This window comes from Triturus cristatus, chromosome 1_2 (assembly GCF_964204655.1).
Source record: "Triturus cristatus chromosome 1_2, aTriCri1.1, whole genome shotgun sequence".
Taxonomy (NCBI): domain Eukaryota; kingdom Metazoa; phylum Chordata; class Amphibia; order Caudata; family Salamandridae; genus Triturus; species Triturus cristatus.
In genome coordinates, this window is record NC_140580.1 from 230396248 (window position 1) to 230419620 (window position 23373).

Genomic DNA, 23373 nt, shown 5'->3' on the forward strand with positions numbered 1-23373 from the left:
CGTCTCCCGTAGGCTTTTAGTGCTGGAGAAAAGAGCCGAAGACGCTGAGGGACGGAACCGGAGGAACAACATCTGTGTTTTGGGCCTACCGGAGGGGATGGAAGGGCCCAATATGGTCCAGTACTTGGAGGACTGGCTCCGCGACAAGGTGGCACCAGAGGGGCTGACACAGTTCTTCACACTGGAAAGGGCTCATCGAGTTCCGGCCCGCCCGCTTGCGCCGGGCCGACCTCCACGCCCAGTGGTGCCCAGACTCCTCCACTACAAGGACAGAGACCTCCTTCTGCAGACCGTGCGTATGTCTGGGCCTTACACGGTGGACAACAGCAAGGTTTCCATTTTCCCGGATTATACATTGGAGGTCCAATGACACCATGCGTCTTTCCTGGCCGTTAAAAGAGCCCTTAGGGATGAGGGTCTTCAATATTCCTTAATGTTTACGGCCCGACTTTGGATTATTCTTGATGGCACAACACACTTTTGCGAGGACCCATCGGAAGCATGGGACTGGCTGGAATCTTACAAGACAGGCAAGACTGGGGAGTCTGGGGCGCATGCAGCTTCGGAGCGGCGACGCACGGTCACCCTGAAGACACCCAGCGCTTCCCAGACAGAGAGGGAGAGAACTGAGGCTCTGCGGGCAGTGTCAGAACTACCCTGGGACCGTGAGAATAGGTCGGCTGGCTGGCACAGAGACGGATAAAACTCCTGAGGGCACGGACACAGATGGGTCCCAGTCTAGTAGTGTACAGATGCTGCATGTCACACAAGGCACTGCTGACAAAATTGTTTGATGCTATTAACCTATGTCTCATTGACTCACTTCCTTTGCAGGCCTGCTAGACGAGTTATATGCCATTATCTTTCCTAATGCTGTATGATTTTTGTTATTATTGTGATATTGATTGTTGGTCGCAGCAGGGTGGGAGCTTATATACACCTGTAGGTGCGATGCCTCCTGGGGATGGGGGCGGATTGCGCTATGTTGGGCATGGGCGTGGCCGATTCTTAATACTCTTGTTGCTGATAATTGTCTGACTGCAGCCACTCTTCCCCATTGTTCCTCTGTTATTACTAGAGGGAAGTCAGTTTCAGTGTAGTTTGGATGGGGGCTAGTCTCTTAGTACCTGTCCTGGGGTGGGGTTGTTGGGATTGTTTTTGTTGTTGTAAGGAAATGTTTCAGGGTTCTTGGTGTAACTTTGTAATACTAGCTGAGCATGACCTATGTGGAGCAACACCATGGGTTCGATATCTGACTTGAAATGTATATCTTGGAACGTCAGGGATATGCACACCATGTTACGAAGGCATAAAATACATGCGTACTTAGTATGTAGGGGAGTCCAACTGGCTTTCCTTCAGGAAACTCACGTTGCGCCAAAAAAGGACGAGGCATTGCAGCGTAGGTGGAGAGGACAGGTTTTTTGCACGACCTACTCCACCTTTGCACGGGGTGTCTTGGTATGGGTCCGGGCGGGTGTCCCTTTTCAGCCCACTCGTCAACTGAAGGATCCTGAGGGCCGGTCTATACTAGTGGCAGGCCGACTGAATGGTAGGGATGTGGTGCTGGGCAGTATATATGCTCCAAACATGGAACAATCGGCCTTTTTTACACAATTGTCTGGGAAATTCGCTCCATTTTTAACCAGATCAGTACTCATGGGTGGAGATTTTAATTCTGTCACGGATGTCCTCATGGATAGATCTCACCCTCCTCTCCCTGACGCACCTATCCATCACCTCTCAAGGGTCACATGGGAATGGCAATATAGGTGGGGACTGGTAGATACCTGGAGGGCGCACCACCCGACCTCTCGGGATTATTCGTTTTTCTCTGCTATGCACGACCTCCATGTTCGGCTTGATGCGATGCTTTGCTCTCCTGACATACATGCTGAGGTACAGCACAGCGAATATCTCACTAGAACGTTATCTGATCATAACCCCTTACTATTACGTGTGAACCTGTTGCCCGATCGACCTAAGATTCCGACCTGGCGCTTGAACCCAGAATTGTTGGAGGATCAGGCATTTTGGGAGGTGGTGGGGACTGGCATTACTGATTATTTTAGAGACAACACTGGTACTGCTTCGTCGCTGGCGGTGGAGTGGGACGCTTTTAAGAGTGTGATATGGGGACATTGCATCGCGCAAAAGCTGGGAGTGCGTAGAGTATTATTGCAGGATTTAGAGAGCGGATCAGCAGTTGCGGGACGTTGAAAGGGAGAGGCCTGAAAAACCTGATCGCTAACAAGATTTAATAGCAGCGAGGGAGGAGGTCGCTGTGCAGGTAGAGCGGCTGCGCTTCTTTGATTATAAAAAATATGTTATGCGATCGCATGCATAGCACGATAAGTCTGGGGCGTTATTGGCATGGCTAGCTAATCCAGCGCGAAGAGGGACGGTCATCCTGGAACTTCATGCCCCGGATGGGCAGGCCCATTACACGCAGGGCGGATAAATGACCTGTTCTTTGCTTACTATAATGATCTGTATCAAAGCAAGGTGGCCCCTGGCTGGGAGGCCATTCATGGTTTCCTGGAGGTGGCAGATCTTCCAGCGTTAGATAGGGAGAGGGCGGAGTTGTTGGGTCAGGACATCACCTTGGGAGAGGTCCGTGGCGCAATTAAACATATGGCCCGGAAAAAGACCCCTGGAGTGGACGACCTCCCGGTGGAATTTTATAGTGCGTATGTCGATCTTTTGGCCCCTAGACTGGTGACATTGTATAATACTGCAAGAAAGGAACGCCTTTTGCCTGCTACCACTCGCAAGGCGTTAATTATTCCATTGCTAATACCAGGGCAACTTCCCCACGACAGGGCGGCCTATTGCCCGTTGTCAATGCTGACCACGGATTATAAAATTTTAAGTTGGATTCTGGCGACCTGACTGCTCCTATATATGGTCCAACTAATACATACGGATCAAGCGGGGTTCATACCGACCCGGAATACGGCCCAGAATGTATTAGTATTTTGGAAGCTGACACCTACCACAAAGCATCTGCTGCTGTCTTGGCAATAGATATTGAGAAGGCCTTTGACAGTTTGGAGTGGCCATATTTGCTTCAAGTAATGCGACAATTCGGACTAGGAGATGGCTTTGTAGATTGGACGTCTCTTTTGTATTGTCAGGCCACAGCGCGGGTGAAGACGGGAGGGATGATATCGTCTACGCAGGATATACGGTGGGAGCGTCAATGCATGACGTACCTTGGCACTTGCATTTATCATATCCAAACTGACTTACTGGAGGGTAATGTGGGCAGGGCCGTTAGAGCACTTAAGGGCTGTATTGAGGTTTGGGGTAGGCTTCCACTCTTGGTGGCTGGACGAGTGGTCATTCTTAAGATGATAGCACTCCCCAGACTGCTATACTACTTTAGGATGCTACCTATCTTGACTTCAGCCTTGGTTTTTAAGCAGCTTCAGTCGATGGTGGTTGGGTTCCTCTGGGCTGGGGGACGACGGAGAGTGGCTCTTAACACATTGTTGAGACCACGATCGGAGGGTGGCTTAGCGGTCCCTGACTTCGAAACATATTATTTAGCGGTGCAGCTACAATGGCTTACTCAGGCAGTAGCACGGATGTTCCAGAGTGCTGATGATGTGGAGGGGACTCAGGTTGATAGACAAACGCTCTCCAGAATACTATTGCAATTGCCGCTCTTGGCCTCCTCTCTCACTCGAGAGATGGGGACGTTTAAACTCTGCTGGAACAGAAGCCAACGGCGAGCACAAATAGTGCATCCACATGCCCCTGAGATTCCGTTGACGGTGTGCACTGCTCTACCGCACTGTGTTAGTTGGGCGGCGTTGATCGACTGGGCGGAGAGGGGGTTGCTCACCATGGGAGACCTCTATGAAGATGGTACTGTGATTCCCTATGAGGTATTACAAGGCAGATATGAGTTGGCTCGTGGGGACTATTTATTACACTTGGCGCTCATAACGGCCATCCAGGCACATTGGAAAATGGGGCTCAGTGAGCCTCCTACTTCAATGGCTTGCCAATATGTAGTCCTGGCTGCTGGTACAATCAAGGCGGTTACCTGTTTATATCGCCGAATGACAAACGAGAGACTGACCCCCTTCGTAATGCTCCGACGACGGTGGGAAGAGGACTTAGGTGACAAAATTCCTGAGAAGGCGTGGGCGGGACTGGTGGAGCCCACCTGGAAAAGCACCAGTAATGCGAGCTTTCAATTGGTGCATTTTTTAAATTCTTCATCGGGCCTACCTTACACCAGCGAAAATTAATAACTATTTTAATGTGATTTTGGCAATGTGCCCGCATTGTAACACGGTGGGAGAGGACTTTTGCCACATGATGTGAAGTTGTCCTCAACTTGGAACATATTGGGATGAGGTGGTCGCACTGCTGCATGTTGTCACGGACAGGGACATAGAATCCACTATAGGCCTCTGTTTGCTGCATTGGTTCCCCCATACCTCTAGGAATAAGGTAACAAGTAAGTTTATGGACTTGGGGCTTTTGCTGGCGAAAAGGGAGATTACAGCTTACTGGAAGGCCAAGGGCCCTAGTTTTCAGAGATGGCGCACTGAGTTTGTTAAATGGGCGGAATGTGAAGGGTCCACGAGACTGCAGCTGGCGGCCCGCACTAACAGCGACAGATCATTATAATTGGCAAGGGCTTGGGAGTCACTGGTGCCTTTACTGAAAATCCCGGATACTGACTGTGATGTGGAATCAGTCGTGTCAGAATTAGAGGCTTCACCTTGAGGGGTACACCTCCCTAGGGGAACGACTACATTGGTTTCTCACATGGGAACTACCTCTGACAGTGGGGAATTGCATTCTTGTTTGCTGTTTTGTACTTATTTGCTGTGACTTATTTTCACCATTGATGACATATAGTTGTTATGCCAATGGGGAGGGGGAGGGATAAGAGGGAGGGAGTAGGGGTTGCATTTTGTGTTAAAAGATTCATGTTGAATGGATAGCTGTAGTTATATGCCACTGGCAGGTCTATTTATTGCACAAGAAATCCGTTTGTTAATACTACGACTCAGGTTTGACTAACTACTACGGAGAGTATTGTCTTCTGCTGCACATGATTTGTCAGATGTGTGAGGCATCCCGCCGTAATAATTCAATTTAATAGCCTGCTATTGTGACTGTAACTGTATTTTGATACCGAATGCAATTGTTTGTGTGGTATAAAACTATAAAAATATATTAAAAAAATGAATAAAAAAAATAAGAGCTGTTTTCAGCAATGTGGGAGCCGCTATTGGGGAACTCCCTCCAGGCAGTAACAGAGTATGGAGGCTCCCTCGATCCAATGTTTGCTGCATCATCCCTATCTCATGGAGGTTATGACCTGCAGTCCTTTATGATAGCCACTGCAGTTAACTCGCATAAAAGTATGCCCTGAAGTCAGGGATGCCCAAACCCCCCCGGTCAGTGCCCAGCTGTAGTTTAAAGAGCTCTCCTGCGGCCCTTACCCATAATATTTCTAATAGGAGTGTGTTCAAAGACTTGAAAATGTTTATTGGGACCACTATTTGCAGATTTGTGAAGTAATATAGCTCTCTTGGGAGCATAACCATATTTGAAATGGCTACCCTCCCCGCCACAGAGAGTGGTAGTGAGGTCCAGAATGTGATTTGATATTTAAGTGCCTTCACTGCACGTAAAAGATTACCGTCCAGCAGTTCCTGTGCTCCCCTATATATTTGTATACCAAGGTATTAGAAAGTGGTGGGCGCAATCGGGAATACCCAGGGACCAAAGTGGCCCTGTTCTACCTGTGCCGTGTCATTGAAATAGAATGCATATGATTTGGGCTTGTTAATGGAGCGGCCTGAGCGACTTTGGAATTGAGTAAATATACTTGGGATGGGTTCAAGATCACCCCGGAGGTTGTTTAAGTAAAGAATGATATCATCTGCATATGATGAGAGGATGTGAGTGGCATTTCCGATCTTAATGCCATTTCCTACTGCAGTGGTACAGAGTTTAATGGCTAATGGTACGGGTGCTAATACAAACAAAAGTGGAGAAAGCGGGCAGCCCTGGCGCGTACCACGGGCTACCGGATAGGAGTGCGAAATGTGGGCTCCCGTGTGGGCCCTTGCAGTAGGTGCTGTGTATAGTAAGTTAACTCATCGTACAAACTCCAGAAGGATAAAAAACTTCAAAAGGACAGTTAGCATTTATTTCCAGCTTAGTGTGTCAAAAGCTTGCTTCAGGTCTAGGGAGATGCAACCAGCTCCAGGGCGATCCGAAGTTGTGAAAGTTAATACATGGTATAATCGCCTAATATTGAGGGAGGTGCTATGGCCAGGCACAACACCGCATTGATCTATATGTATCAGTTTTGGCAAATGTTGTAGTAGTCTAGAAGATAATATTTTGCTTCATATTTTATATTTGGTGTTTAGTAAAGAGAGAGGCCAGTACTCGGACATATCCGTAAGGTTCCTGCCTGATTTTGGGAGGGATGTGACCAGTGCTTGCTGCGTAGTGGGAGAAAGGGATCCTGTGTCCAATGCTGCCCAGTACAGGTGCTCTAATTAAGGGATCAGTGCTGACGAGAATGTCTCATAAAACTCCACCGGTAGGCCATCCAGCCCGGGGTTTTGCTTCTTGGGATCTCTTTGATCGCTTCTTTAAGTTCCTGTTTTTGAAATTGGTTCTGCTAACTCTTTTTGGTGTGCCTCTAATAATTGGGGGAATTTAAGATCACTCAGGAATTCCTCTAATGTATCCTCCTCCACATCTCTAGATCATGTGTATAATGTTTCGTAGTACTTCATAAATGCTGTGTTAATGTCTGATTGCGTATTTGCTGTGGTTCCCCTAATCGTAGCAATCTCCTGAATAGGGGTGGAGGATAGAGCATCCTTCAAAATCCTGGCCAGGAGGGTGCCAGACTTATCGGCCTTAGCATGTTGTTTTTGTGTGTATGTACGATAATCTATGACCCGTAACTGTTCTAGGAGTTCGGCATGCGTGATACGAGCCTCTTGTAGAGGTACCTGCTTTGAGGTACCAGAGATTGCTGCCTGCACTAGTCTGCCCAGTTTGTCTTCTATTTCTCGTAATTCTTTGTTAATCATTTGTCGGGCAACCACTATTGAGCTGATAGCTATCCCTCCAATGACTGTCTTAAATGCCTCCCATTCTGTTTGGCGTGAGCCTGTGGTATCTGCATTTTCAGAGAAATAATTAGAGATAGCTGTGACTAGGGTGCTGTGGAACACAGAGTCTTCTAGTGCTTGAGGCTGCAGTTGGAATTGGAGTAGGAATTTCCCCCCAGGAGAACATTACCTCAAGGGAGTTGTGGTCCGATAGTGTTTTTCTGAAATATGTGGTATGGACAATTTGTGCAACTAGAGGTAAGGAGCAAAATATCCTATCTATTCGTGTATGTAGGGTATGTGGGGAAGAATAAAAAGAGTGTTCATATCAGTTCGGTTGTATATAGTCTTATAGAAAGCAAGCTGGAGCTTTGGCAAAATAAAACTGTACGGCTATATCTTTTCTGGTACTTGTATGGCAAGTCCGGAAAATGTGTGGTATTTTCCTCATCCTTCAGAAATTGTGTTTTGGAGCACCTGTGAAAGTGTGGATGTTCGTCCTAAATAGCCAGTTAATTAGAGGAATGATATATTTCCTAATGTATGACTTTTTGCCTTTGCAGGGAAGAAAAAGCCGCCGTCTGAGAGTGAGGTGGTGCTGACAAACGTGAAGATACTGACTAATGAATACCCTGTTGAGATAGGAGGGCCCGAAAAGGCAGCCACGCAGCCAAGTTATTTTCACACCAACACCGCCTTGATAACGTGCCCGGACAATGGTTTGAACACAAATGCAGGCAAATCGAATCCAGATTACGTGCCCACATTGTCTGACCTTGCCCATGTGCAGCCCAGCTGCAAACCTCCAGGATTTTACAAATTCGAAGCGGAAGATTCGGGGGTTGAGTTGCCCAGTGGTGCCAACTCTCCATCGACACCAACGGGATCCGAGCAAAGCTTTGTGGTTCACAGCAGAGACTCCTCTTGTGACTCAGGAGTTCTCAGCGCATCCTCTTCCCCCGCAGCAGATCACGCTGTCATGAGAGCACGCAAGGACACAAAGGACCGTGAGCCAGATACACAGACACGTGATGGCGAGTGCCACAGCAACATGACAGAGTCATTGCACCGTGCTGCGGCCCATTTAGATGACAACGGCGCGTCCTCTGGAAACGAGACCCAAAGCCTCAATATTGAAGAAAGAAAAGAGATGGACTTCCTTCAAACTAGAAGTGCCACCACCTCTCCTGCTGCTGACCCCGGGCCAATCGCTGATGCCTACTCTGACACTTTTGATGGACTGCAAGGATTGAATTCGCATGAACAGCTGAAGCGCTACCCAACAAGTGACAGTTTGGATGAATATATGGATGAATGTTGCAGGTTAAGTGAGGTAAGACAACACATTATAATTTTGATTTCACAATATAAATCCATTATTTTTTCAATATGAAGTTTACCATAAATATCTTCTCTAGTTGGCTGATATGTTGTAAAGAATGAAGCGGCAAAAATGAATGCGCCTGTGCACATATGGCCGCGCCTGCCTGTTATCCCCTATCATCAGGTTATAAACTTGTAAGGGTATGGGAAATGGAGAGAGATAACTCATGTTACCTTTAATTCCGGTTCGTCGTTCTCTGTGCCACTCATGATGGCCTTAAGCAGTGCATCCCAGGGCCACCAGCTATGGTTAGTTTACTTAACCATAATTGGTGTATAACAGTTTTTTTGGTTTGTAAACATAACCACACTTTAACTGTGGTTTTTTTCAGTGAATTTCTGAGGTTTTTATGCATATATTAAGCTCTCATGACCAAAGGTCAAGCCCCACTCACAAACGTCTGTGGGCAGCTGCGCACTGCCAAAGGAAAAAGGAAACCAGACTGCTTGACCATCCATCTTTGGCTGTATGCAGCAGAGGATTCAGCCAGGACCGGCGTCAAACCCACAACTTGTGGCCTATCCCCACTGTGCCCGCCTTATGGGCGGTTGAGGACAGGTTGTCAACCTTTTTCTTTTTCTTCTATTGTATTTTGGGTGTGTAGACCACACTTTCGTTTGTATAACCGGTGCAGACTCGTGATCCCTTGCTGTATTTTTTACAAATCAGCAGACCCAATACAGGGTCTGAAACCCTTTACTGGAATGCAGAAACCCACAACAAAATATACTTTTAAAAATGCTTCATCTAAGGTAGATGGGCCCTGTGGGTCTCCCACAAGAGCTAGAGGGTCAGGAATGCTCCTTCCCTGCCGTTTCACAGCTCCTTCAGTTTTATTTTTCAGGATTCAGGGTCCTTTAGTAGGAGCTCCTACAGATATTTCCTAGTTTGGCCAACCCACCCCACAGCTTAAGGTCCACAGACCTGACTTTGGATCCAAATACCAAAAGCGATGATGGGAGAACAAGTCTTTCAATCAATAAGACTTGAATATAGTTTTCAAATTTGGGTTTGTGGGTGGTCCACGAACTTCACGGACCAATAATGGACTATAAGTCCAGGTATGTATAACGCTTTAAACCATTTAAACCCCCAACAACTGTTTTTTAACTCAAATTTCTTGAAAACTACTGAATGAATTTACACCCACTAATGATACTTCCTTGCAACAAGTTCTACTTAATGGCAAGTTTGGTGTAATTCCATTCAGATTTTTTTCTACATCAAATAATAAGAACTCCAATGAAAACTAAAATTGGAGTAGTCACTTACTTGACACAGCCATTTTTCTCCTTCTGCACCCCAACAGATGTGCACAAAACTTGCCATGCTGAATCCAAATCAGAGCACACTTTTAGTTTTTGGGAAAATTTCATGCAGATTCGTCGAATGGTACCAAATTTAACAAGAAAACAAAAATGCCTTTCTAAAGGAATCTGTGATCTAATCATACCTTCAGAGGTGCTATTGACCCTTCGTTTATATATTCTTATACATACACACACACACACAGATATAAATAGGTAGATAGATATAAATATATGTATAGTTAAATGGGGTAAATGGTTGAATCCACCCTTAAAAAAAAAAAAAAAAAAAAAGAAAAAGATATATATATATATATACATATATATATATATATATATATATATATATATATATATATATATATTACCTACTGGCGGTCGCCAGTAGGTAGTTATAGTTAGGACCACGTTTCAATAGGAAATCCGCAACATTCTATTTTGAATAACTTTGGCGCCGGTCGACGAATCCTCGCGAATTTTTCAAAATAGGTGGGGCGCTACGCTCCGCTCCTACCCTGAAAGTCTCGGGGGGATTCGTCAAGCGGGGGCTGAGATAAAAGGGGGGTCCCAAAACGCGTTTTTCCCATGCATTTTTCCATAGGACCGTTAGACAGGGCTACAGCCCGAACGGCTGAACAGAATTACTTGAAATTTGGCAGAGAGGTAGTCCTCAGGTCAAGGAAGTGCCTTTTGTTGGTTTGGTGTAAATCTGTTCAGTAGATTCTGAGAAAATAGCCTTTAAATCAATATATATATCTGAGCCAGCTTACGGTGCGCTTACGGTACGCTTACCGTACGCGTACGGTGGCGTGCGCGAGCACGATTCTGAATGGCTCTTAGATCTTAGTAAACATTCGAATCGGCCGAAACCAGGAAGCGGCGGCCGCCATTTTCTCTCTCGCACTGAGAGTGATGATTAAAATACAAAGACCAAAAACATGTAAAAAACCGTACAAATTCACTGAAAAAACCATAGGTTTCACACACGTTATAGTTAGGAATTAGCATTTAAAAAACCTTGCAAATTCACTGAAAAAACCATAGGTTTGACACATGTTATAGTTAGCGGAAATTTTACTGATAAAAAACCAATGAAATTCCCCCGTTATAGTTAGTGCAGGCAACTATAACTCACGCGACCGCAATCTTCTGCTGATGACATATGTGTCTTTATGAAAAAAAAATATTTGTAATATATGTATAGCTAAAAAATGTATGGAAGAAGACATGGGCAAATAAGTGTCTAAATACAGTATTAGCATCAGCAGAGGATTGTGGTCGCGTGAGTTATAGTTGCCTGCACTAACTATAACGGGGGAATTTCATTGGTTTTTTATCAGTAAAATTTCCGCTAACTATAACATGTGTCAAACCTATGGTTTTTTCAGTGAATATATATATATTCTACTGAAGTAATCAAGGCTAAAGTAACGTTATAGTTTGGGGATGTCAATGATGCAATAACTGATGACATCTTTCTAGTTACTGCTATTCACATTACTCCATAAATGCGATGATCATTTTAGAAAAAAAGTTGGTAGTAAAGGGCCACAATCATATACAGCGTAGAACTATGATGTATCCGGAGGAAATCAGAGAAAATTTGGATAAGGGGTAGTTGACAGCCCTGATCCTGCGGGACCTCTCCGTGGCATTCGATATGGTCAACCATGAGATTCTGGTTGCCTGTTTGCAGAACCTAGAGTTTCGGAATACTGCACTATATATCCTTCAATCCTTTCTCGCCAACAGACAACAAAAGGTGTGATGAGCAACATCTCATCAAGGCCTTTCTCCCTGCCATGCAGAGCCCTAAGCTCTTCAATCTGTATGTGATACCGCTGGCAACAATCATATTGTGGTGCCATTCACAAAACCAGAAACAGGCTTAAGTTCAGTATTTGAGACCTGCATGAGTAAAGTTAGCAACTGGATGGACAATAATTGTCTGTAACTGAACGCCACAAAAACTGAGGTCAACAACCCTTCTTTCTGGATGCCGGCCTGGTGGTTGCCTGAGTTGGGCCCACTCCCGGAACCCACAAAGTAAAACATCTTGGGTTCGTGCTAGATAACGAACTGAAGCTTAAAGATCAGGTGAACAGAATTGCAGCCGCCTCTTTTGGCTCTCTGAGGCTGGTAAAAAAGATCAACATTTTAAAAACTGTGATCATTGCCCTGATACTTTCAAGGATTGACTATTGTAATAGTCTTCACCCTAACCTTGCAAAAGGTCCCCTGAAAAGGCTCCAGACTCTGCAAAATGCAGCCGTACGGTTCCTCTTCAAAATTCAAAAATATTAATCTGCTAGAGGAGCCATTAGGAAACTCCACTGGCTACCCGTCAGCCAACGCTGCAGGTTCAAAGCCTTATGCCTGGCCTATAAAGAACTGCATGGCCAGGGACCTCTACGCTTCAAGGAGAAGCTTAGTTGGTATACCCCAGGAAGGACTCTTTGCTCTGTCTCTGCCATGAACCTGATGGTCCCCTCATTTAAGAGGACCACTTGGGGTGGCAAGAGCTTTTTCAGGACCACTGCAGCGCTCTGGAACAGCCTACAATTGACACTAAAAGCTTCTCCCTCCTTACTCGCCTTTAGAAAGGCTTTAATGACGTGGCTTTTCTCGCAATACTAGCAGACACCAAGGCCCAGCAAGAAGCCCCTTTTAAGGCATGCACAGCCAAGCTCTATGCACAGTCCACTGTAGTTTGTAAAAATAAACTACACACATTCCTCAAATGAGCAGAATTGAGAACATCCCTAGAACCATGCTTACAACTATACTGCAAGTTAAACTGCCTCTAAGTAGGTCACCCATACGATATACATTCTTCAACAATGTATAATGACTCAAAACATTTAGGGAACTCAGGTGCCTCAACATCCCACTCATGCCCATGGAATAGTTGCCAGCTTTACCCCTAAGGAACAGCTAGTTGGCCAAAGTGCACATAACAAACTCATCATTTATCTTTTTTTCTTTGATGCAAGTTTGAAAAACTGCCACACCGCAGATCAGTTTTAAGGGCTCTGTTGTTCCTCTGCAGATGTTGACGCAACAGCAATAACTTTGTCATCTTGTGATGCTGTTCCAATGCTACGCCCAGTGGACAAAGGTGTGTGTGTCTTCCGGAGTTCTGTTTTCTCAGAGGCCATGTAGTTGTCTTGCTGCAGATGTTGATGCAACGGCAATAACTTCATCATCTTGTGATGCTGCTTTTGTGCTATGCCCAGTGGACAGAGCCTTTCGTGATTCCTAGCATTCTGTCTCTGAGGAAATCGATTTGATGCTTTTTCTGAAGGCTATAGGCTTCTTTGTTTTAGTCGTTTTCCATGAGTGGCAAATCAGATGGCTGCTTTCATTGAATTTCTTCTTAGAGTAATCTTAGTCCCAAGGCACTCTTATGGAGCCTATAAAGCCAATGATAGACTGCCACATCACTCTTGCACGAGTACCTCAAGAACCGGAAGTTCTAAAAGGTATTGTGGTTTCTATGAGGGACTCATTTTTTTTAAAGTTTGAAAGTAGGGGTTTCCTTTAGTTTTTTATTAAAATATCTGCATTTTTAGGTGTTGTGGTACTGCAGTACCTGAAAATGGTACCACGGTACCTCTAACTCAAACTGAAATGACATCTCATTTGTCGATGTGATTGTACTACTCTATTTTGAAGTCGTTCCCACCTTATTATTGTCTTTAGGGGGTTGCACTTGAGTGTATACAGATTCTCTGCACTCTCTTTTCTGTTTTTCCTATGGTTTTTCCGTTTTTGGGGAATTTCCCTGAAACAAACACTCAAGCTGGCTTCTGGAGCATGCCAGAGAAGATCTGAAGAGTCATAGAAGGACCAGCTAGAGCCAAGAACCTAACCACAGTCCATTGTTTGGGATTCTTTTCCTTCACTCTAGGCGAAAAGAAAGTGTCTACAAAGGAGGCACCAAGAATTTTCATGGAGTACTGGAAAAAAGAATGTATGATGTTACAACGCATACATTCACAACACGGTATTTCACATTGCGTTCGTTACAACGGAACTCGTTACAACGACTTGCGCTATAGGGCGCTGGACTTAGGAATAGTATGATTTACTATTCCAACTCCAGTCTATGTTACAGTATGGAAGGTGTTGGAATAGTAGATCATACTATTCCTTAGCTTGGAGCACCATCAAGCGCAAGTCGTTTTAATGGCTTGCGTTGTAATGTCCGCGATCTAAACATACCGCGGTGTAACGACCACATTGTGAAGGTCACTTGTGGGACACCCCCGCGCCGCACGGCCACCAGCTGCTGCGGGTGCTCCTCTGCCCTGCCTAGCTGCCTCGCTGCCTGTCGCGCTGCCGCTGACCACGCCCCCTCCTCCGAGAGGCGCGGTCCGTGCCTGCCTGCCGGCTGATCGTTTTTGGTGCTAATTGTATTCCCTTGACTGTGTGACCTGTGCTTCTCCTTTCAGTGTAACCGTGCCCGTGTTTTTGTTTATTTTTCTGGTAACTGTGCCCGTGTCTCGCTGTCTCCTCCCTGTCTGCCCGCCTACCTCGCCGATCCTCGCTCACCCTCCCCGCTTCCCGCCACCGCCGCTTAGCCCCGCCCCTTTTTCCTTCTGTATCCCTCCCCGCTTCCCGCCACCGCCGCTTATCCCCGCCCCTTTTTCCTTCTGTATCCCTCCCCGCTCCCGCCTCCCAGCTGCCCCGCCCACCCGCGCACTTGGCCTTATATGGCGACCGTGCGACGCAGGTGAGTGTGACCCACTTGTGGGACACCCCCGCGCCGCACGGCCACCAGCTGCTGCGTGTGCTCCTCTGCCCTGCCTAGCTGCCTCGCTGCCTGTCGCGCTGCCGCTGACCACGCCCCCTCCTCCGAGAGGCGCGGTCCGTGCCTGCCTGCCGGCTGATCGTTTTTGGTGCTAATTGTATTCCCTTGACTGTGTGACCTGTGCTTCTCCTTTCAGTGTAACCGTGCCCGTGTTTTTGTTTATTTTTCTGGTAACTGTGCCCGTGTCTCGCTGTCTCCTCCCTGTCTGCCCGCCTACCTCGCCGATCCTCGCTCACCCTCCCCGCTTCCCGCCACCGCCGCTTAGCCCCGCCCCTTTTTCCTTCTGTATCCCTCCCCGCTTCCCGCCACCGCCGCTTAGCCCCGCCCCTTTTTCCTTCTGTATCCCTCCCCGCTCCCGCCTCCCAGCTGCCCCGCCCACCCGCGCACTTGGCCTTATATGGCGACCGTGCGACGCAGGTGAGTGTGACCCACTTGTGGGACACCCCCGCGCCGCACGGCCACCAGCTGCTGCGTGTGCTCCTCTGCCCTGCCTAGCTGCCTCGCTGCCTGTCGCGCTGCCGCTGACCACGCCCCCTCCTCCGAGAGGCGCGGTCCGTGCCTGCCTGCCGGCTGATCGTTTTTGGTGCTAATTGTATTCCCTTGACTGTGTGACCTGTGCTTCTCCTTTCAGTGTAACCGTGCCCGTGTTTTTGTTTATTTTTCTGGTAACTGTGCCCGTGTCTCGCTGTCTCCTCCCTGTCTGCCCGCCTACCTCGCCGATCCTCGCTCACCCTCCCCGCTTCCCGCCACCGCCGCTTAGCCCCACCCCTTTTTCCTTCTGTATCCCTCCCCGCTTCCCGCCACCGCCGCTTAGCCCCGCCCCTTTTTCCTTCTGTATCCCTCCCCGCTCCCGCCTCCCAGCTGCCCCGCCCACCCGCACACTTCGCCTTATATGGCGACCGTGCGAACGCGCAGCGGTCACGCGCAGCGGGCACGCCGATTGTGCGCCGAAGGCGCGCCAAAGGTAAGCCCGTCTGCGCCCGTCCGCGACCGGATCGCGACCAGCGCCAGGACCCCTGGCCCACGAAGACCCCGACCTACCCGCCTGACGTACTCCGCCGCCACCCTCATCGCACTCAACACCGGCCGACTCCCAGACTACCACCAAGCCACACCACGACTCACCCACGGACCTTTCAGCTGCCACGCCTGCAAGTTCTCCTGCATCCGGACCTGCCCCGCACCAGCAGCCGCCAAGCCAAACACCAGCAGCACCCACCTCAAGTGCATCCTGCTCAACACCCGCTCCGTCCACAGACACGCCGTGGAACTCTGGAACCTCCTAGACGCCACAGCCCCTGACGTTGCCTTCCTCCCGGAGACCTGGATGAACGCCTCTTCAGCTCCCGACATCGCCATCGCCATCCCGGAGGGCTACAAGATCGCCCGAAGGGACCGCAACGCCAACCAGATGGGAGGAGGCGTCGCCATCATCCACAGGAACACCATCCGTCTCACGACCAGCACCGACAACTCCCTGACCACCGCCGAACACCTGCACTTCCAGATCCACACCGACCCAAACACCACCCTCAGAGGCACCCTGATCTACCGACCCCCGGGACCACGCACACAATTCAGCGAGGACATCGCCGACTTCGTCAGCCCGCATGCCCTCCCCTCCGCCGACTACATCCTCCTGGGGGACCTTAACTTCCACCTGGAGAACAACAACGACTGCAACACCAGCACCCTGCTCGACAACCTCGCCAATCTTGGACTCAAGCAGCTGGTATCCACCCCCACCCACCTCGCCGGACACACACTCGACGCCGTCTTCTCATCCTGCAAAGACATCGTCTTCAGCCACGCCACAGAGCTCCAATGGACAGACCACAGCTGCGTCCACTTCACCTTCAAGAGAACGACGACCCACCACCACCAGCAACAGGCCGCCCGCAGAAGCTGGAACAAGATCACAGCAGACCAGCTCGCCACCTCCCTGAGCCAGCACCCCCCTGCCAGCTCAGCGAACCCCAGCCAGGCTGCCAACAACCTCACACAGTGGATCAGCAACTGCGCGGACGAACTCGCCCCGCTGAGGACCCCGCCCAGCAGACCCGGCAGCAAGAAAGCCCCGTGGTTCACCGACGAACTCAAGAGCTCCAAGAAGAACTGCCGAGCCCTCGAGAAAGTCTGGAGAAGGGATCCCACACCGGACAACAGGACCACCTTCAAGCTGGCCACCCGGAAACACCACCAGCTGATCCGCGCCGCCAAGAAAACTGCTTTCAAGGACCGGCTGGACAACAACGCACACAACTGCAAGGAACTCTTCAACATCGTGAAAGAGCTCTCCAACCCCAGCGCAGAAAACAACGACATCACCCCATCGCAAGACCTCTGCAACTCACTCGCCTCATACTTCCACAACAAGATCGCGGACATACACAACAGCTTCAGCAACCAACCAACGCACACCAAGACCGAACAACCACCCCTCACCACCACCCTCCAAGCCTGGACTCCGATCAGCACCGAAGACACCATCCGCACGATGAACTCCATCCACTCCGGATCACCGACCGACCCCTGCCCTCATCACGTCTTCAACAAGGCTGACGCTGTCATCGCACCCCACCTGCGAGACATCATCAACACATCCTTCGACACCGCCACCTTCCCTGAGAGCTGGAAGCACGCCGAACTCAGCGCGCTACTCAAGAAACCCACAGCGGACCCCACCGAACTCAAGAACTACCGCCCCATCTCGCTCCTCCCGTTTCCAGCCAAAGTCATCGAGAAGACCGTCAACAAGCAGATGGCCGCCTTCCTCGAAACGAATGGATCCCTCGACCCCTCACAGTCCGGCTTCCGAGCCAATCACAGCACCGAGACCGCCCTCATCGCCGCCACCGATGACATTCGAGCCCTGATGGACAACGGAGAAACAGCGGCCCTCATCCTCCTAGACCTCTCCGCAGCATTCGACACTGTCTGCCACCGCACCCTAGTACAGCGCCTCAGCAACGTCGGAATCCAGGACAAGGCGCTGGAATGGATCATCTCCTTCCTCGACGGAAGAACACAGAAAGTCCGTCTACCACCGTACAAGTCAGAGGCCACCGATGTCATCTGCGGCGTCCCTCAAGGATCCTCGCTGAGCCCCACCCTCTTCAACGTCTACATGAGCCCCCTCGCGGCCATCGCACGGCAACACCACCTCAACATAATCTCCTACGCCGACGACACCCAGCTGATCCTCTCCCTGACCAACGACCCCGCCGCCGCCAGAGCCAACCTACACGAAGGGATGAAGGACGTAGCCGAGTGGATGACGACCAGCCGCCTGAAGCTGAACTCGGACAAGACGGAGGTCCTCATCCTGGGCTCCTCACCCTCCGCCTGGGACGACTCCTGGTGGCCTCCCGCCCTGGGCACCGCACTCAAACCGACAGACCATGCACGCAACCTGGGCTTCATCCTGGACTCCTCCCTCTCCATGACCAGGCAAGTCAACGCCGTCTCCTCGGCGTGCTTCAACATCCTACGCATGCTACGGAAGATCTTCTGGTGGATCCCCACCGAGACCAGGAGGACCGTCACCCAGGCCCTCGTCACCAGCCGACTGGACTACGGCAACGCCCTCTACGCCGGTACCACCGCCAAGCTCCAGAAGAGACTCCAGCGGATCCAGAACGCCTCAGCCAGACTCATCCTCGACATCCCACGAACCAGCCACATCTCCGGACATCTGAGAGACCTTCACTGGCTCCCCGTCAACAAAAGAATCACCTTCCGCCTCCTCACCCACGCACACAAAGCGCTACACGACCAAGGCCCGAGCTACCTCAACAGCCGAGTCAACTTCTACGCTCCCAAACGCCACCTCCGATCAGCCAACCTCGCCCTCGCCGCCGTCCCCCGCATCCGAAGAGCGACCACAGGAGGAAGGTCCTTCTCCTACCTGGCCGCCAAGACCTGGAACTCCCTCCCGACCGACCTGCGCCTGACCCAAGACCACCTCTCCTTCAGGAAGAAGCTGAAGACATGGCTGTTCGAGCAGTAGCGGCACCCCCCCACCCCCAGCGCCTTGAGACCCTACGGGTATGTAGTGCGCTCTATAAATGTCACTGATTGATTGATTGATTGATTGATTTCCCTGGAAAAAATGTTTATTTGGAACATTTGGAATCATATTAATGTGTGCCACACCACTTAATTTAAGAGAAGAATTGAGGAAGACGAGGATGCGCTCCAGTCCATATTCTCTAACCTGGTAATTCACTGGTGCCTGGGAGGCCCTTCAACAACCTCATCTGCCTCACTACTTGTGCTGAGGGTGCTGACAGGGAGGCTGCACATCCTGCTCTTTGTATGGACACCCTGGCTCTCTTATTGTCATTGTTGACTGTGCAGCCCCCATCGAACCTGAGAGGGGTGTATGTATGCCCCTTGTGACCAGCTCATCTCATCCTTGACTGGCACCACAGTAGCCCTGTGAACCTTCTCTTCTGGATGCTTTGTTGCCCTGCACACCTCCCTGGAGTCCTTCTAGTTGTTCCACACCATTAATCCTGCAGCAGTTTGGTTAGGCACTGGAGGTAAATACGGGTATGTGTGTTGAAAGGCAGTCACTCAGGATACCCTGGCTCTGATCCGCAACTCCCCCTCCCCACCTGAGGCTTCTTGGAGTAATCTGGGGGTCCTGTGGCTTGCCCTCTTGGAAGGGGACAGCATGGATGGTGTCCCTTCACTGTAGCCTGAGCATCCTGATTGCAGAGTTGGCTGCTGATGCCTGCCCCTCTCCTTCTGTTAGAATTCCCTGCTTGTGGGCAAGGCAGGCAACTAGTTGAAGCTCGTGTGCACCACCTTTTTACAATCATGGACCCCGTCAGCTGCTCGCCTGTGAAACTGTACTGCATACATCAAGAGAAGACAACTCCCTAGGAATCCCTCTCCCATTGGGGTGTGTGGTGAAATTGGCCTGTGTAAACCCTCTACTAAGCCTCTAACTGAAGTGGTTAGAGGCTTAGTAGAGGGTTTAAACAGGCCTTCTTACCTGTTGCGGCACAGTGATCCACACTGCGCAAGGCCTTTTGTTACACCCAGAGGGGGCTGGCTGCAGGGACTTGCCTGTGCCCAGACCCTGCGCCCAACAACCTGCTCTTGTTCCTCAATCTTTTGACAAGCTGGACATGATCCTGCTAGTCATTGCAGACACTACGAATGAACTAGAGGCTAAGGTGGACTTAGTTGCTTCGTGATGACTCATGCAAGCTCTCCGAAAGAGTCTAGTCTACTGAGAATGTCCTCAGAACCTCAGAGAACACACACCACACCTTCCACAACAGGTTACTGATCTACATGATCGTGTGAGGTTTCTGTAGGGCAGAGTGGAGGATGCAGAGGGTCGCTCATGATGCAACAACATGTGCATTGTTGGACTTTTCTAAAACATGGAAAGCATGGACCAGACTAACACTGTCCAAGACAGTGGCACCAATGGCTCTCTTGCCCATATTCATGGTGGAGAGAGCACATTGAGTCCTCCTCAGGTGCCCCCCTCTGGTGCCATCCTCTGAACCCATTGTGGCAAAAATCCTGAACGTTTGAAACAGAGACACAAGATTAAATGCAACCAGAATGGCAGGAAACTTTGCTATTGAAGGCAGTAAGGCCATGATCTTCCCAGATTACACTTTAGCGTTGCACACCGTCAGGCGTCTTTCATGAAATAAAGCGGGGAGTAGTCATAGGAGTGAAGCAGAGATAAGTTGGTCTGAGATATGCCCTACTCTTCCCGGCAAATCTGATAATCCTGATAGATCACTTCACTCTTTTCTTTACTGAACCTTAGGAAGCATGGGACTAGGCAGAGAAATGCAAGGTTTCCCCGATGAATTCAAGTACCCTCTCTACAGCCTTTCTCTGGCACCGGAGACAGGGCCGCAGGTCGGGGCAGCGGACGCCTGGCCTGAACATCACTCTCTCACCAACACAAGCTTGGGAAGACAGGAAAGTAGCACTCTCATCTGCTTCCCAACTTCTTAATCAATCATATGACAGCTTTTTAGCTGGTTCCATCGTTAACTCATCTGACGAGGGGATCACTGTATCTCCAGGGAGTATTATCCAACACCATCCCCCAAACAGCTGAGGAAATATTATAGTTTCTCAAAAATGTTATCTTTTTAAGTTCTTGTGTGGCTCTTCTTGATAGTTCATTCTAAAATTAATTAATGTCACAGCATACATATCTTTTCCAAATGCAGGCACACTGATAATCTACCTACCAGGTTCTAAAGGTCTCAAACTATGGAAAAGATGGATAGCCTAATGCATTCAGACTTTATTCTCTGTATTAGCCTAAAGCGTCATCGCCTGCGTGAGACCATGGGTTCAGTTTAGACGGCTCTCATTAGAAGGGCTCAATGAGAGGTGCTATGTACTGATGGAAGGGATTTTGGTTGACTTAGAAGTACTACTCTGTAATATCCACACCCCTAGTACTAAACAGCCACATTTTCCTCCAAACTATCAATACTCACAAACTGGTCAGACCTGCCCTTGATCCTAGGGAATGATTACAATTATATTCACTGAAAAAACCATAGGTTTCACACATGTTATAGTTAGCGGAAATTTTACTGATAAAAAACCAATGAAATTCCCCCGTTATAGTTAGTGCAGGAAACTATAACTCACGCGACCGCAATCTTCTGCTGATGCTAATACTGTATTTAGACACTTATTTGCCCATGTCTTCTTCCATAAATTTTTAGCTATACATATATTACAAATATTTTTTTTTCATAAAGACACATATGTCATCAGCAGAAGATTGCGGTCGCGTGAGTTATAGTTTCCTGCACTAACTATAACGGGGGAATTTCATTGGTTTTTTATCAGTAAAATTTCCGCTAACTATAACATGTGTGAAACCTATGGTTTTTTCAGTGAATTTGCAAGGTTTTTTAAATGCTAATTCCTAACTATAACGTGTGTGAAACCTATGGTTTTTTCAGTGAATTTGTACGTTTTTTTAAATGCTAAGTTACTTTACGCCATTCGTGGCGTGCGCGCCCACTTAACGCAGTTCGTTCCGTGCGCGCACGGTGCGCTTTGCGCACCTTGCGCGCACAGTGAGCACGCGGTGCGCTTCGCGCACCGCGCGCCCACTTTACGCAGTTAGTGCCGTGCACGCACGGTGGGCACGCGGTGCGCTACGCGCACCGCGTGCCCACGTTACGCTAGATGGGCCATGTACGCACGATGCGCTTCGCGCACCGTGCGCACATGGAGGACATATTATGCGCTTCCTTGTGATAGGTAATCTGTTGAAATTTTTTGGGGAAATGCTGTGTTCTTATATGCCATGCACAAATGGTGGCATTCGGCCACCATTTGCACACGGGGTGGAGAGAGTGTGGATTTTTATTTTTTTTTTATTTTTTACCGTACGCGTACGGTAAGCGTACGGTAAGCGTAATCGGCGAAATTTTCGAAAAATAAAAAATTACCGTTTTTTGCCTTGGGGGATCTTTGAAGACTCAACTAACATGGTTATGTGCATGGGCGCTGTCTAAACAGCCCCTTTATATGTTTTTGGCATTTGTTTATCTGCTCCCCCCTCAGAGTGCGAGAGAGAAAATGGCGGCCGCCGCTTCCTGGTTTCGACCGATTCGAATGTTTACTAAGATCTACGGGCCAATCAGAATCGCGTGCGCGCACGCCACCGTACGCGTACGGTAAGCGCACCGTAAGCGCACCGTAAGCTGGCTCAGATATATATATTGATTTAAAGGCTATTTTCTCAGAATCTACTGAACAGATTTACACCAAATCTACAAAAGGCACTTCCTTGACCTGAGGACTACCTCTCTGCCAAATTTCAAGTAATTCTGTTCAGCCGTTCGGGCTGTAGCTGTGTCTAAAGGTCCTATGGAAAAATGCATGGGAAAAACGCGTTTTGGGACCCCCCTTTTATCTCAGCCCCCGCTTGACGAATCCCCCCCAAGACTTTCAGGGTAGGAGCGGAGCGTAGCGCCCCACCTATTTTGAAAAATTCGCGAGGATTCGTCGACCGGCGCAAAAGTTATTCAAAATAGAATGTTGCGGATTTCCTATGGAAACGTGGTCCTAACTATAACTACCTACTGGCGACCGCCAGTAGGTAATATGTATATATGTGTGTATATATATATATATATATATTGCGAAACGCGTCATTTGGCCTTATGACGTTTGAATAAAAGACACTCACCTGCATCGTTGCTGACGGAGTCTGTATCCTGTTGTTGCGCTGCATTTGATAGTCGCGCTGTGAAACTTGTTGTGGATATATATATGACACACCAGTTCAAATACTGCAAGCAATCCTACTCACCTGTGATCAAGGCAACCTGCTGAAACGCGTAAGGACTTCAAATTGCTGCCTTCTCCCTGAGAAATAAATGCTTTGATGGTATCCAGCATCATGGAGTTTTCGTGTGGATATATATATATATATATATATATATATATATATATATATATATATATATATATATATATATACACATACACATATATATACACACACATACGTACATACATACACATGTATATATATATCTAATTATAATCATAAATATATATATACACACACGTATATGTATATATATATATATATATATATATATATTCACTGAAAAAACCATAGGTTTCAGGGGCGTTATAGTTAGCTGGACATTTCCCTCGTACAAAACCCTAAAAATTTCCCGTTATAGTTAGTTCAGCTAACTATAACTCGCGCCCCCGCAATGCACTGCTGATGAC

At 48.6% G+C, this 23373-nt stretch overlaps 1 protein-coding gene across 2 annotated transcripts in view; it reads left to right on the top strand.

Moving 5' to 3' along the window:
• The window catches only part of LOC146867094 (uncharacterized), a 786406-nt gene that overhangs the window by 166816 nt on the left and 596217 nt on the right, over nucleotides 1–23373 (top strand). For both annotated transcript variants that reach the window (XM_085603528.1, XM_085603529.1), the window contains exon 2: nucleotides 7673–8442. In XM_085603528.1, the coding sequence (XP_085459654.1) occupies nucleotides 7673–8442 (770 nt within the window). The remainder of the gene's footprint in view (nucleotides 1–7672; nucleotides 8443–23373) is intronic.